Here is a 16966-nt window from a genome sequence, read left to right on the forward strand (position 1 = left end):
TATTCATGTTAATTCTGTCTTATTTTTATATCACTAATTAACAACAGCAGCAGACTCTAGGCATCTGTATATAGTAGATAAGCCAAAGGAAAACCACAACCATTAGGCAATCCCTGTGAGCAGCAGTTAGTGCCCGTGGGAAGAAAGAACTCGTTTTTAACAGGAAGAAAACAGCAGCAGCTTTATAGATCATATAAAATGTGATTGTTAATTGTTTTTGGGATGACCCACGTCTGTTTCAGCCTCACATTCGAGTCCTGAGTTGTGTGACGGCAGTTTGTGAAGATAAGTGTTTCCAGAGGCCCCAGTTTAATGTTACCAGCAGTGAACTGATGTGACAGGAGCCCCATCTTAAAGGCTTAGATGGCTTTTTTAGTGGCCTGTCATACTAAACATCTGTGGTGACAAGTTTAGTTTAGGTCACCTTCTCATGTGTTTGCAGAGCTCATCTCTTTTATTTCCTGCTGTTAAATTGAGGACAGTGTGCTGCCTCAACGTGAGACAAAGCTAAGCAAACCCACTCAGCACTTGTTCTGTTACTCTGCAGTTTGAAGACAAACTGTTTTTGAATATTGTTTGAACATCAGCTCAGACCCCTTTGTGGCTTCACATCCTGTTTACAGCTACGCAGGCTAACGATGGATGGAAGCAGACTTTAAATGTGATTCGAGACCATTTCAAAGTGCACTGACAGATTTAACAGGAGGAGCTCAGAGCTGGATCAGGAAACATGACCAGTGTGAGTCACGTTCACGTTTAGTGAATCGGAAAATAAACGCTTCGTGTCAGCTGAGAAGTCACTTTTTTAGTGTTTTTGTTTAGAAAAAATTAACAAACATCAACATCTTTTCTCTTTTTTACCACGTGAGCTGGTGCTGTCTGGTTTTTGGGTGATATAAAAATAAATATGTAAATTAAACTCTTTGGTCTCAAACGTGCACATCCTGTACTGAAGGGTTTTTCTGTGCAGTTTTCAGCCACTCATCGCTGTTTTGAGTCTGTGGTTATTCAGTTTATTCTGTACTGAAGAGAGATGTGTATCAGTTAGCCACAACCAACAAGTCAAGTTTTCCATTTAATGTCTTTTTGAACCCGTGAGAGAAAAACACAGTGATACAAACATTTATTAGTCCTTCAGAGAAATTACATCGCTGCTGCAGGAGACGACAAACATGGATACAATATAAATAACAGTAAAAGTCATCAAAGATACAAAATCACATGAACATATTTATATTATTTATCATTGCTGATTTTGTAACAAACACAGTTAAAGCACCAGTTATAAATAGGATGTGATATTTAGGCCACATAATTTAGCCAAAACGACGAAACATGATTCCTTATAGTCATTCGTTATGAGAAAACAAAAGAATGACATGTAGTTACTCAGAGAAGCTACTGCACTGCTGCTCCATATGCATCATTATATTGAACACCACCAGAGCTTAATGATTCTGTGTGGATACCCTCTGGTCTGAGGTGCTGGGGGGACCAGTTAGAGACCAGCAGGTGGACATGAGTGGTTGGACTGGTGGACCAGTAAAGAGTAGATGGCGTCTGTCTCTGGTTTAAACTCTGAACACAAACACAGTTCAAACAACATTACAGTATTGTTTTTGACAGAGATTAGACTTACTGAGCCTCAGTGAAGATGTGGTTTGCTCGGCTCTGTACAAAGTTAAAGAGCAGCTGTACCTTTGGGACTACTTGATCTGGTGGTTTTCGGTCCATAGCAGAAGTCGCCTGTTCTCACTTCTGAGTAGATTGTAGTTGAATCGCTCTCTGCAGAGTAAAATGCAGAAATTAAGAATTTACACACATTACATTACTGGTTTTTTCTATACTGCAGCTATGGCAAAATATTTGTCCTGTTCTTCATGAAGAGATTAAGTAAAAATCTTTTTATAGCTGCATAGTTTCTTCCCCCCTTTTCAGCAGCTCTTCTGTGAAACACAGTAACCACACAGAACCTTGGGGGGATGTTTGCATGAAAAGGAGGGCAGACGACCACAAAGCTGCTGTCTTCTTTCAGGCTGACATATTTCACCACAGAGCAAAAAGCAAACTTGTTCTGACAACATGAACACTGTTACTGCCTGATCTGGAATCAGCAAGAGGAAGTAGTTTGTGTGGTTTTTAAACAGAATTTTAAAAAAGTCAGTACTGACTCATTGGTGTGTTCAGTCTCGTTATGCCCCCCTGAAACACCCGAGTCCCACTGTTGATCTGTCAAATCCTTCATTATGAACATGTACTGTAGATCTAGACAGTCTGAGATGCAACCATGAAGCATTAGATGGATTGAAAAATAACATCCGAGAGATGTTCTTTAAGATTTAGGTCAGGTGAGTGTCAGGGCCAATCAATGGTATCAATTCCTTAATTCTTCAAGGAACCCCCTGGATAAATGGTAAATGGCCTGTATTTGTATAGTGCTTTACTCAGTCCCTAAGGATCCCAAAGCGCTTTACACTACATTCAGTCATTCATCCATTGACACACACACACATTCACACACTCTCACTACATGAGGCAGGGCATTGTTGTATACCAGGAGGAACCCAGGACCCAGTGCACTAGCAACTAACAATCTGACAACAGACATTCACATGAGTGGCCTGCTGGAAGCAGACTTTTTTTATAGCAGGTTGTTTTTATTGACAGCAGTAAGCAATGAGCTTTTCTACACACTGTGCCTTATTTACAGTATTTACAACTCAACACAGTTCCAAGAATTTGTTTGGATGGAGCTCCACTGTCTTTGCAGACAGCCCAGCTTGTTCCACTCGTATCATCTCCCCCCAGTGAAACCCAATCACTCCTCCGTTTCTGCTACAAATCTAAGGAAGAAAACATGATTACATAATTAGCACACACAAGGTGTGCTGCTGTACCTGCTGAGCCCTCAGCCATCCAACCCAACTCCTCCCTACACCCAATTCACAAACCCTGCCACCACATATCCTATGTGAGGCTGCATCCGTTCACTGCCAAAGTCGTACCCTGAACCATAACCTGAACCATACCTCCCTTGCGTACTTCTTCGGGCTGGTGAAAGAACTGCGACTCAAAGACTCCAGCACTGTGGTCATGATCACATGAGGCTGTGCCCTCAGCCATCTTGCCCCACCTCTATCTCTTACAGCTGAACCACGAACCACAGCCCATGGCCACAGGATTATCTTGGATGTTATTTGCCTGCCACTTTATTAGCACTAACATTATTTACCACTTATTTGCTGAAATAAGATTTTTTTTATTAAATCATCTGAGGTTTTTAAGATATCTAGGCCAATGCAGAGCATTAATGGCCTCAGGTAATGGACACTGAAAGATTTTTAGAGGCAGAGGTTAATTAATTACCCCTTTACTCTGCTTTTCATATCATTGTATGAAATCTGGGCATCGACAGGCACCAACAACATTGTGACCCTAGCTCCTGCTAGCTGTGACCTCCAAGTCATCCATTTAGACCAAATGTTCTCAACCTCCACCAGGATGCCAGGAAAAGCTTTCCTCACATGGGAGTTAAAAACCCTATGAACAGGAGCATCTGCCACATATTCCCAATTTCTTTTTATTAATTTTTAGGTTTTCCAGGTCTGCCTGACAGCCTTTCTCACCATCTTAATCAATTCATCACTTGGTGGTGATCACTTGACAGCACTGATACAACAACAAATTAGTGAAACTCATAATATTCCCATCAGCCTCATGCTTATCAGGAAATGACAGCATGCAACTCACATGGTGAACAATATTTTTTTAAAAGCCACTAAACCAAATCCTTAGTGTCTGGCTATAAAATTAAACCATGATGGAGATGAAGAAACGCAGCAGTACCTCTCATCTTTAATTCACTCTGTTTCTCTCTGACCATAATTTGTCCATAACTGACATCTTCTGCAGCTGGATCATTCTCTGCAAAATACAACATGCATAGAGGACATCACTGAGATAGAATTATAAAAACTGATATTCCATAAATGTAAAGCAGTACTGTTATACAGTACATTATATATATATATATCTATCTATATCTATCTATATCTATATATATATATATCTATATCTATATCTACAGTGGGGCAAAAAAGTATTTAGTCAGCCACCGATTGTGCAAGTTCCCCCACCTAAAATGATGACAGAGGTCAGTAATTTGCACCAGAGGTACACTTCAACTGTGAGAGACAGAATGTGAAAAAAAAAAATCCATGAATCCACATGGTAGGATTTGTAAAGAATTTATTCGTAAATCAGGGTGGAAAATAAGTATTTGGTCAATAACAAAAATACAACTCAATACTTTGTAACATAACCTTTGTTGGCAATAACAGAGTTCAAACGTTTACTATAGGTCTTTACCAGGTTTGCACACACAGTAGCTGGTAATTTGGCCCATTCCTCCATGCAGATCTTCTCGAGAGCAGTGATGTTTTGGGGCTGTCGCCGAGCAACACGGACTTTCAACTCCCGCCACAGATTTTCTATGGGGCTGAGGTCTGGAGACTGGCTAGGCCACTCCAGGACTTTCAAATGCTTCTTACGGAGCCACTCCTTTGTTGCCCGGGCGGTGTGTTTTGGATCATTGTCATGTTGGAAGACCCAGCCTCGTTTCATCTTCAAAGTTCTCACTGATGGAAGGAGGTTTTGGCTCAAAATCTCACGATACATGGCCCCATTCATTCTGTCCTTAACACGGATCAGTGGTCCTGTCCCCTTGGCAGAAAAACAGCCCCATAGCATGATGTTTCCACCCCCATGCTTCACAGTAGGTATGGTGTTCTTGGGATGCAACTCAGTATTCTTCTTCCTCCAAACACGACGAGTTGAGTTTATACCAAAAAGTTCTACTTTGGTTTCATCTGACCACATGACATTCTCCCAATCCTCTGCTGTATCATCCATGTGCTCTCTGGCAAACTTCAGACGGGCCTGGACATGCACTGGCTTCAGCAGCGGAACACGTCTGGCACTGCGGGATTTGATTCCCTGCCGTTGTAGTGTGTTACTGATGGTGACCTTTGTTACTTTGGTCCCAGCTCTCTGCAGGTCATTCACCAGGTCCCCCCGTGTGGTTCTGGGATCTTTGCTCACCGTTCTCATGATCATTTTGACCCCACGGGATGAGATCTTGCGTGGAGCCCCAGATCGAGGGAGATTATCAGTGGTCTTGTATGTCTTCCATTTTCTGATGATTGCTCCCACAGTTGATTTTTTCACATCAAGCTGCTTGCCTATTGTAGATTCACTCTTCCCAGTCTGGTGCAGGTCTACAATCCTGTTCCTGGTGTCCTTCGAAAGCTCTTTGGTCTTGGCCATGGCGGAGTTTGGAGTCTGACTGTTTGAGGCTGTGGACAGGTGTCTTTATACAGATGATGAGTTCAAACAGGTGCCATTCATACAGGTAACGAGTGGGGGACAGAAAAGCTTCTTACAGAAGACGTTACAGGTCTGTGAGAGCCAGAGATTTTCCTTGTTTGAGGTGACCAAAATACTTATTTTCCACCCTAATTTACAAATAAATTCTTTACAAATCCTACCATGTGAATTCATGGATTTTTTTTTTTCACATTCTGTCTCTCACAGTTGAAGTGTACCTCTGGTGCAAATTACTGACCTCTGTCATCATTTTAAGTGGGGGAACTTGCACAATCGATGGCTGACTAAATACTTTTTTGCCCCACTGTATCTCTCTCTCTCTCTCTCTCTCTCTCTCTCTCTCTCCCTATATATATATATATATATATATATATATATATATATATATATATATATATATATATATATATATATATATATATATAGAGAGAGAGAGAGAGAGAGAGAGAGCACCCCTAATATATGTGTGTGTGGGTGGGGGTGGGTGGGGGTGGGGGGATATATGTGTATTGAGAGTGTGGGGAGTGAGTTGGAGGGTGGGGTGGGCTACTTTGTGCTACATTTTTTCTGTATGAAAAGTGCTTTATAAATAAAGATTGATTGATTGATTGATTGATATATATTAGGGGTGCAACGATACACAAAATTCACGGTTCGGTTCGATACTTTGGTGTCACGGTTCGATATTTTTTCGATACAAAAAAATGTTCATGCCTTTTTAATTTGTCATTTATTAAAATTATAAATAAATATTTTAACTCAAAAGTACAGTTTTTAAATTTAACCCTAACCCTTGTGCGTGTTTTTTATTTTGACAGCGAATGCGCACCTGCGGACCACTTATGTGCAGCCCTGGTTATTTAGCTCGTCATATTGCAGCCACAGAAATTCTTTTGTCCATGAAACCATAAAGCTGCACTTTCTTTTTGCCTCATAGTCTGATTTGTCATAACTTCTCCGTTTTGTGGTAAGCTTTTCTTTGGCTGTCACTTCTTCACCCTGACCTGTCTTATTTGGCTCAGCAGAACTGAAATGCTTTTACACGCTCACTCACATAAGCTCAGCGATTCTCTGCACGATCAACCTCTCACATGTTTAAGCTGCGGGAGATTTCACTTGTCATGTTTGCATAGTAAGCTAACGATTAATAAGACGATGTCAGAGGAATTGGTGCACAAATTATCATCACTCACAGATCAGTGCTGTCGCTCTCTATACACAGTTCGCACGATTGCAAAGTGAAAGCAAAAAAACAAGCGCAAATTCAAACGCGATTTCAATATGTCACATATTGACAGTGGCTCACCGATGCCAATGACATAATTACCCAGCTACATTTCTGAAAGAATGCAAAAGCATTGACATATATTTTTCTTCCTACAATAGCCCGACGGGCAGGGCAGAGATAGATTTTGGTAGCCCGACTGAAAAAATCGGTAGCTCCGGGACGTCGGGCTAGCGATATTGCGAGCCCTGTATCTGATTGAGGAATCACTCATCTTTGGAAAAGAGAGTTTATTACAGAGAAATGTCTCTTTCCAAAATAAAAGCTATACTATCCGCTTCTTCTGGGCTATATTCTCAGCAGCATAAGGAGAATCATGTGCTAACAGCTGTCTAAATGACTCGGCTAAAGTTAGTAGCATGCTTGTTGTTTTTGTCTTTGCACTAGGATGTTGTCGGTGTAAATGTGCAGTCATATTCGTTGTGTTCCCACTAGTGCTTTCAGGTTAATCTCGTTGAAATGACCTTAACGCCACAACACGGCAAATCTCCATTAACGAGCTAGCGCGGATCGCCCCGTGCATGGGGCTAGACGGCCAACACGTTAACGAGCTAACTGCGCTAACACACTAGTTCACACCAATGTAATTGAGCATTGCATGGCACATCCAACATACTGTTTTACTTTAGTCCATGACTCGCTTACCTTCAGGGTCATACGTCACATGAAAACCAAAATAATTCCAAACGCCAGATCTGAATGAGGGTGGGGGAGGTCCATGTTAAAAGGAGAGCTTAACTTCTGTCTCGCTAGCTTGCCCTGCGCTCTTCCCTCTGACGATGCTGTCTGTGTTGAGCGCTCAGTGGATCTGCACTGGACAGTGCAGCCTAGGCGGAGTAGTCGAACACAGATTCACTGAGCGCTCAACACAGACAGCATCGTCAGAAGGAAAATTGATAAAATAAATTACAAATGTTGTATTGTTCGATACATATGCGTACCGAACCGAAAGCACTGTATCGAACGGTTCAATATCGATACGAATATCGTTGCACCCCTAATAGATAGATAGATAGATAGAGAGATAGATAGATAGATAGATCTCTATATATCTATCTATGCATTTTTTTGTATCGAAAAAATATCGAACCGTGACACCAAAGTATCGAACCGAACCGTGAATTTTGTGTATCGTTGCACCCCTACTATCTATCTATCTATCTATCTATATCTATATATCTCTATATATCTATATATAGATATATAGATATATATAAAATGCTAAAAAAAAAATTCTAATCTCAATAAAATAAAACCACACATGTAAAATATGCAATATCCAGAAGTCTGACTCTCACCTTCAGGTTTCCTGTGAACACATCGTCTCACCAGCAGAACCAGTAACACCAGCAGAACCACAACACAGACTGATCCAACAGATGATATCACAGGTATGAGAGAGGAACCAGGAGGAGGTGTGGATCCAGGTGGAGGTGTGGATGTAGGTGGAGGTGTGGTGGTGTGATTCTCTAAAATAAAGCAAACACAGTCATTAAGTTGTCGTCACATTGTGAATGTTGAAAGCTGCAGAAACACAGACAGGTGAGTGTGTCACCTGTGACAGTGATCCAGCTGGATGGAGACTCTCCATGACCGCTGATGTCACACTTGTAGAGGCCTTCATCAGACCTGGAAACATGCTGGATGGTCATGTGACCTGTAGGCTGCTTCCTGATGAGGGAGCCATCTTTATAGAAAGCAGCTGTGAGGTTGGAGGGAGGGGTCTTTGTTTTACAGAGCAGAGTGACGTCATCTCCCTCCATCACAGGGAGGACAGGACTCTGCAGGATCACTGATCCACCTCAACACAGAGACAAACTACAGCATTTCATCCATTTACACACAGCTTCATCAACACTAACTCCACACACTCAGCTTACCAGTGACTGTCAGGTTAACCATGTTACTGATGGGACCCTCTCTGGACTCACACCAGTAAACTCCACTGTCCCAGGTATTCATGTAACTGATGTTACAGGAAGTATTAGTTGAACCAGTTGGTTTTCCCCAATCTCTTCCACACTGAGTCCTCTGTCGTCTGCTTGTGTTTCTCCTCAGAGTCCATCCAGCAGAGCTGTCGTCCTCCTCACAGCTCAGAGACACAAAGACTCCTTCAAAGAACTGAGAGCTGCTGGGACTCACAGTCAGACGAGCTGTGAGGGTTACAATGAAAAACTGATGATCTGTTAGACTTTACATTGTGAAACATGAACCCCATCAGGTCATATCAGTGAGCATTTCTCAGGTTTAAACTGTGACAGAAGAAGGTTACTGACCTTGGTTTGTTGTGCAGCTCAGCAGTGAGATCAGAACTAAAGAGAAATGACACTCAGGTTGATTTGAGGTGAATGCCTCTGTCAGTGCGCCCCAGCGTGGCTGTGGCTATAATGTAGCTTGCCATCACCAGTGTGTGAATGTGTGGATGACTGGATATGTAAAGCGCTTTGGGGTCCTTAGGTACTAGTAAAAGCGCTATATAAATACAGGCCATTTACCATGAACATAAAGAACAACTCCACACAAACAGAACTTCACTTCATTGAAGCCACTTGAATATAAGTGTAAAAGTATATTCTTAACTATTTGTAGTTTCTTTGTATTAACAATTTCCATCCAGATATTTTAGTGGAATTTTGTTGGTGACATGAAAGTATTCACATACCTGGTTTGTCTAACAAAATCAGAACTTAAATAAATTATTGATACCGGTACATTATGACTGCAAAATCTGAACTATGTAGATACTGTATGTCTAAAATATCATATGAATATGCTTATGTTTACTGACTACAGTTCATGTAGTATATAAGAATATATACAAAATATCCACCACTTTAAAATAACACAGTAAAGTCATGTGTCCACTGTGCAGCTGTGTTGATATAACGAGTGAATGATTTGATCTTTTCACTGCCTGCTGTGTTTCCTCGACTCCTGAGCAAAGATAAAGAGTCAGTTCAGACCTGCAGTTGGTCCTCGTGGTGTTTGAACTTGAATTCAGCCTGATTTGTTTTTCATGTCTTCTCCTCCATCATCAGTTATCAGGAGAGCAGACAGTCAAAGTACAAGAATTCAAACAAACACAGAGATTCTACTTACAGAGCAGACACAGCACAGATGTTTCCTTCATCGTCCTTCTCACTCATTTGAGCTTTTTTTCTGTCACTGACACCAAGTAAAGCCCGCCCTCTTCCTCTGAGCACCAACTTTCTATTGGTTCAAACACAGAGGTGAGAAGTATTTCCTTTCCATGTAGTTACGTCCCCCTCAGTGAGAGAGGCAGATATGAGCTGAAACACAGGAATCAAACCAGGGACGCTGCTGTTATGGAGCTGAACTGGAACCATTCAGACACTGAGGCCCTCTGAACACATTTTAATTACAGCTGTGCAGAGACACACTGATGACTGACTGGAACACTATGATTCACATTTTACATTAACACCATCCTCACACATGCTTTATATGTGGCCACTAGAGGGAGATGTTGGACTTTAATTGCAGCAGAATAACAGCCCCTGGGTTTGTTTATAAAACAAAACAAATGAAGAGGAAGGCATGTGCATTTCCGAGATAAAATGGTACTGGTAGTGTTTTATTTCACTGTGGATAAAGTTTGGAGTAAAAAGCATTTTATTCATGCAGTCATCAATGAGTTTCAATACTTAAACTTATGAATTAATTAAGAAAAACTTTGTGTTCAAGAATAGTATGACAGCAGCATTAAGGTGTCATTGAGTGGAAGTAGTTGAAAAGTAAAGTACTCCGATACATTTAGTAGACAGGAAGACAAATAGGACGGACATTGAAAATGTTGACAAGCTTGTTTCTGAACTGAACTCTTGCAATGGAAAACTGAAACTAACTTAAGTAGTCATGTGATTTTTTTTAAGAAACAAAAACTGAAATAGATAAATAACATACTTTTTGTCCATCTGTTTATCTAGTCTGGATGCACTGCTGGAGGCCTTGGAGCAGTTGGAGGGGGATCTTAATCAGCTGTGTTTATATTAAGACAACTAAAAAAATATAAGAATAACTTTATGGATCTCATAGGGAAATCAATGTTTTGGGAGAAAGCCGGAGTACCTGGAGGGAACCACGCAAACATGGGAATAACATGCAAACTCCACATAGAAAGAATCCACCGGATGGTGGAACTGAACTCATGACCTGCTTGCTGTGAGGCAGCAGTGCTAACTACCGTTATTCAGTTTCAATTTCAAAGAAAATGTCTCTACATTTTTCTTAGAGCATAAATGAATAAAATTGTCAACTGGAGAAAGAAAATGCAGTAAAACAAAAAGAATAAATAAAAACAGTCTGACAAATGTTGTTTGTCAGACAAAACTTGTTACATGAATAACAAACTGTAAGTCTGGGAATATATCAGTGTGTATATTGAATATTGAATCAGATACACTATTACATTTGCTTTTGAATGATTCCAATGTGGGTAAAATCGGCATTAACTGGTTAAAAAAAAGCTTTTGATTAAAATAACTTTCACGGTGACAGCAAGCAAACAAATAAAGCACATAAATACATACATTAAGAAAACTGTAACATTTATTAGCAATGACCAAACAAACTCTTGAAATGTTTAACCTGAGTCTCCTTCATGAAAGACACAGTTGAAGTTTCAGAGGAAACAGCCTTTGGACCTACATGAATTTTCTTTGGTTTCATAATACTCTAATATTAGTAACCTGAGTTACACTTCATTTGGGTGTAGCAGATAGTTAATCTTGTGGGATTCTCTACAATCCAACTTCACTTCATCGTCACAAACAAATTTAAAATCAAATCGAAATCTACAAGTTTGCCATCTACCTAATGAATCCTCAGCATTATTAATTTCTGTCTATCATGAGCTCATCTGTTTTCTGTCACAGAGAACTCGGAACATCAGCAGGAGACTCAGAGTCAATCCATTAAAAGCTTTGTGACATTTCAAACAAGTGACTATTCAGAAGGATGATGGATTGTCAAGTCTGCTTTTTTCTAGACTGTTAAACCAACAGCAACAACAAAAAGCAGACCAAAAACTGGCACGCTGACTTTCAGTCCAACAGATCCTCCTGGTTGACCTGCAGGTGAGAAACAGGTGTGAGGTGTCAGCTGTCAGGTAGGTGATGAGTGAAGAACAGAACAGAATCCATTTGCTCTTCAAACTGCTGTCAGACATTATCTACTGCACTCTGATCACATCACTCAGACCAGCTGCTTTCTACAAAGTCTCATCAACAACATCTTTAGAAACAAACATCAACAACCTGGGGTCCGTTCTTCGTACCTCGCTAAGTAAGTTAGCTGGATTTGATTGTTGACGATTACGCGTGATCTTGGATCGTTCGGTTCTCCGAAGCTCATCCGGGACTTGCTGTCATAGCAACAGATCCGTAAGTGTAAACCTGCTCTGGAGCAGGTTTACTTTATGTAAACAGGATTAGATCGCGGCCACTCAGGTATGTCCGCTTCATTTATACGAAAGCAACAGCGATATTCCACCACTGTTTCACCATAAATAAATATTATCAATGTAACTAAAGATAATGCAGCACTTGATCCTGTTATTGATGTCACACAGATACATACAGGTCATTTCCTAAAAAAGGGAAATGTACTATTAACATTCTATTACATGTATGTGATTATTACAGATGTAATTCATATTTCAGAGTAGTAATTGCAAATTACTTTGTGTAATCAAGATGAGAGACCACGGCTATAAAAGCGAAGGTGGATTTGGGAAGCCTGTCGCAGCCATGTCCTGTCCGTATACGCGAGCCACCCATTGCGGAAGGTGCAAGATTGATAAGGAGAGTTTTCAGAATTCAGCGTATATTGCGGGACAGACAGGATCCTTTAGCTCAGCGCGACAGTGTGCTCATTGAGAGATATCGATTTTCCCGTGAGGGTATTATTCACTTAACCAACTTGTTGACGAGGGGGTGCAGGACCACCACCTGTCTTTTTTTGCTCTGCCCTTTTCTTGGTTGCTGTTATGAACAAACAAACAGATCATTTCAGGGTCTCTTTTCAAGAGACGAAAAGCAATATGAGTGATAAATATTACCATTCTGTAGAATATTCCTATATTCCACTTTTACTTGTTCCCATGTTCTTGTGGGTCCTGTTGTGGCTCTAATGTGAAAGAGGATATAATATAACATAATATAATGTAATATAATATTGGATAATATAGTGTAATATAATAAATCTACCCTACCGCCTACTGGTGTTGGCCAGAGGGGCCGATGGCGCGATATGGCAGCCTGGCTTCTGTCAGTCTGCCCCAGGGCAGCTGTGGCTACAACTGTAGCTGCCTCCACCAGTGTGTGAATGTGAGAGTGACTGAATAGTGGCATTGTAAAGCGCTTTGGGTGCCTTGAAAAGCGCTATATCAATCCACTCCATTATTATTGTTATTATTAAATTACTTACGAGTTTAATTTGTCAGCAACTTTCTGCCAGCCCTCTCTCCTTGCTTTTGCAGCCTTTGCAGTGTTCCCTTGCGTTCTGATTAAACTCTGAAACTCCTGGAATCCCTCACTCAGGAGTTCTTGCTCTGCTGCCGAAAAATACCGAGCCGAGCGCGCTCCTTCGACATTTTCGCCGACCAATCAGAGGGTTGCCGATCAATGTTTCTACTATCGATGCGTAGCCCCTGTTAAGCCACCCAGTGATCTCACATTACTTCATCCAGCTGTACTGATCGTCAACAACAGGTGTGTTCGGAGAACCGGAATAGCGAGCTCAAAGTTGGCGCGATGATTTGATCTTGGATGTAGTAAGCGAGGTACGAAGAACGGGCCCCAGGAAGCAGCTTCACCTCTGATCACACACACACTCAACTCTACTCACTCACCTGGAGGAAAAACTCTGAGTTCGGATGTGCTGATGATCTTTAAATTGGCTATCTCTTTGTTTAGTTCTCTCTGGGCAACTTGACACTCGTATGTTCCATTATCATTAATCGTCACATTCTTCAGAATCAAAGACACATTTCCATCCTTCATCTGTCTGTCCTGCAGATCCACCCGGTTCTTAAAAGATGGATGCTGGTTGTCTTCAACAAAATGACCATCCTGGTAATAAAGGACATATTTCTCCCCCAGGTCAGCTCTCCTCCAGTTTACTGCTATGATAGGGATCTTGTTATTTGCACGACATGGCAGAGTGACGTTTTGTCCAGAGACGATTTCCTGGTCTGAAAGAGGAAACAACACAGAGCAGAGAGTTTAAATATAATAATTTCTAGGGAAGAAAAGGCCTGAGAAACCAGAACATTTGAACCCTGCTGTGTCAAGCTCTGCTGTGATGGGACTAAGTCAGAGTCAGGACACCTGCTTGACAATGTGTTAGATCAGCAGCATAAAGAAAAAAAAATGTAAAAGTATTAACTTAAGTATAATGGTATAATCATTTCTAAAGGATATTACTTGTGTTCTTTTAAAACCTTTATATAGTTTTGTGATATTATTGACTTTTTTGTCTTCTTTACAGGTTGTCAGAGCAAATTATCAGCCTCCACCATAACCATAGCATCCACCTCTGTCACACTAACCCTCTGCATATCCTCCTTCACTATATCCATTAATGTCCTCTGAGGTCTTCCTCTTCTCCTTCTGCCTGGCACCTCCATGTTTGACACTGTTTTTCCAGTATATCAACAATCCCTCCAAACTATGTCAGACTTGCCTCTCAAATGTTAACTTCAAAGCACTCAACCTGACCTGTCCTGTGATGCCTGATGTACTCTTTGGTAGGGCTGGGCTATATCATACCGTTCACGGTAATACCTGTATAATTTTGGGCAACGATAGAAAAATGAAATATCGCGATAGAATATGGGTAAAACGCGCATGCGCAGTGCTTTTGTTTTCATACGCACACGTCGGAAAAAGTATGGCGGCGAAAGCAAATCGTTGAATGAAACGGATAAACCAGAATTGGTTTGTAAGAATGCTGCAACACGACACACAACAAAGCACTATTTTTGGTAGAGCATGCTAGTAGGCCGTTGTTATTACCGTGTTTTTTGGAAAATATGGCACACTTAAAATCAATAGTGCCCCTTATAATCCCCTGTGCCTTATGAATGAATTGTGGTTGTGTTTACTGACCTCCAAACGATTTTATGTACACGGCGCTCGAAAATCTGTCAAATGTTTGAGTACGACTTTGCTAAGCTACAAACCCGGACTGCTTGATGGATTGTCGGAGCATTGCGGCTATCGTAGGCAGGAGCCTCGCGGAGTGATACGTACTGCGCTTCAACATAATATTACCGTATCTCCTGTAGCTCCTGTGTTCACTGAGATATTCAACATCTCTTTATCTCAGTCGGTGATCCCCACATGCTTCAAAGAGTCCATCATTGTTCCTGTCCCGAAGAAACCCCACCCTGCTTCTCTCAATGACTATCGCCCTGTAGCCCTCACCTCAGTAGTGATGAAGTGCTTTGAACGCCTGGTCAGAGACTTCATCATTTCTTCACTACCAGACACACTGGACCCACTACAGTTCGCTTACCGTCCAAATCGTTCCACAGACGATGCCATCTCTCATCTCCTCCACACATCACTCACTCACTTGGACACTAGAAGGGGGAATTATGTTAAAATGCTCTTCATAGACTACAGCTCTGCATTTAACACCATAATTCCCTCCACACTCACCACCAAACTGGAGCATCTGGGACTCAGCTCATCTATGTGTCAGTGGATCTCCAACTTCCTAACTGGCAGACCACAGGCAGTAAGGATGGGCGGACATGTCTCAGCCGCCACCACTCTCAGCACTGGAGCCCCCCAGGGGTGTGTTCTGAGCCCCCTGCTGTACTCTCTGTACACATGACTGCGTGGCCACTACCAGCTCCACCACCATCATCAAGTTTGCTGACGACACCGTCGTGGTGGGCCTGATCTCTGATAACAACGAGACGGCCTACCTGAAGGAGATTAGGAATCTGGAGAACTGGTGCCAGAGGAACAACCTCCTTCTAAACGTCAGTAAGACAAAGGAGCTGATAGTGGACTTCAGCACTAAGCAGGAGAGGAACTACCAGACCCCCGTCATCAACGAGTGCCCAGTGGAGAGAGTGGACAGCTTCAAATACCTCGGAGTTCACATCACGCAGGACCTGTCATGGTCCTGTCACATCAACACCGTGGTGAAAAAGGCCCGTCAGCGTCTCTACCACCTCAGACGCTTGAGAGACTTCCAACTGCCCTCCAAGGTGCTCAGGAACTTTTACTCGTGCACCATAGAGAGCATCCTGGCGGGAAACATCTTAACCTGGTTCGGGAACAGCACCATGCAGGACAGACGAGCTCTACAGAGGGTTGTGCGGTCAGCTGAGCGCACCATCCGCTCCGAGCTCCCTGACCTGCACTCAATCTACAGCAGGCGGTGCTGGACCAAGGCCAGGAAGATCGTGAAGGACCTCAGCCATCCCAACAACAGACTGTTCTCTCTGTTGAGGTCAGGAAAGCGATTCCGCTCCCTGAAGACCAACACAGAGAGACTGAGGAGGAGCTTCTTCCCGCAGGCAATATGGTCTCTCAATCACACCACCACACAGTACTGACCCACACATATGGTTCTTACACACACACTGGACATTCTGGACATTGTTTACACTAATTCGGTTAGATGCGTGGTCATCTAACCGAATCACTTCATCATTAAATCACTTTAAGCATATTTGCACTGCACAAGACATAATGTGGATTGCACAACACTGGACATTATATTCTTCATTTCCAGTTAATACTTGTACAGCTGTTGTTATTGTGTATATATTTATTTATTTATTTATATTTCTTCATACTTCTTATATAGTTCTATATTGTGTATTTTGTTGTACAGCTATTTTATTTTCAACTTTAATTTATATTTTATTCCTTCCTAGTTAAATTTACCCTTTTTAATTTTTCATATTTATTTCCTATCTTATTCATAGCCTTTTCCTTTTTTGTTTTCTTTAGGTCACGAGCAGTTGTCCAAGCATTTCACTACATATTGTACTGTGTATGACTGTGTACGTGACAAATGCTGAGTTATGCTGAGGATATGTCAGCCAATTTCCACTGGAAATGTCTATTGGTTAAACTGTCAGCAAGGAATTTGCATTTGCACTGTTAAATGTTTATATAACTTTAATGCACATAAAACAGCTGCTTGTTTAAGTGAAAATACATTGATTTTTTTTTTTTGCACTAATAAAGTTGTGGAGTTGTAAAGTATTTTGTCTAGTGTCAATTATATCGTTATCGCAAAATTTCAAAT

General features: G+C 41.5%; 2 protein-coding genes across 2 annotated transcripts in view; both read right to left on the reverse strand.

Annotated features, from left to right (window-relative positions):
* The window catches only part of LOC146635124 (low affinity immunoglobulin gamma Fc region receptor III-like), a 114186-nt gene that overhangs the window by 45463 nt on the left and 51757 nt on the right, over positions 1–16966 (reverse strand). The gene's annotated exons all lie outside the window — the stretch shown is intronic.
* LOC146635126 (Fc receptor-like protein 1) lies at positions 1499–9800 on the reverse strand. Its single transcript, XM_085349813.1, has 7 exons — positions 9770–9800; positions 8947–8982; positions 8551–8823; positions 8226–8471; positions 7969–8139; positions 1699–1785; positions 1499–1578 (listed from the first exon to the last, which is right to left on the reverse strand). The coding sequence occupies exons 1-7, from the start codon at positions 9798–9800 to the stop codon at positions 1499–1501; spliced, it is 924 nt and encodes a 307-aa protein (XP_085205939.1).

This window comes from Diplotaxodon limnothrissa, linkage group LG3 (assembly GCF_057381915.1).
Source record: "Diplotaxodon limnothrissa isolate DT_005_m linkage group LG3, D_limnothrissa_male_GT1.1, whole genome shotgun sequence".
In the NCBI taxonomy this organism is placed as follows: Eukaryota; Metazoa; Chordata; class Actinopteri; order Cichliformes; family Cichlidae; genus Diplotaxodon; species Diplotaxodon limnothrissa.

Excerpts from the sequence above, each read along its gene's own strand:
- LOC146635126 (XM_085349813.1), bottom strand. The coding sequence starts at position 9,800 with ATGAAGGAAACATCTGTGCTGTGTCTGCTCT. Across the intron at positions 8,983-9,769 it reads ATCTGTGCTGTGTCTGCTCT|TTCTGATCTCACTGCTGAGC; the intron begins GTAAGTAGAATC and ends ATTTCTCTTTAG. Across the intron at positions 1,579-1,698 it reads CAGATCAAGTAGTCCCAAAG|AGTTTAAACCAGAGACAGAC; the intron begins GTACAGCTGCTC and ends GTTTGTGTTCAG.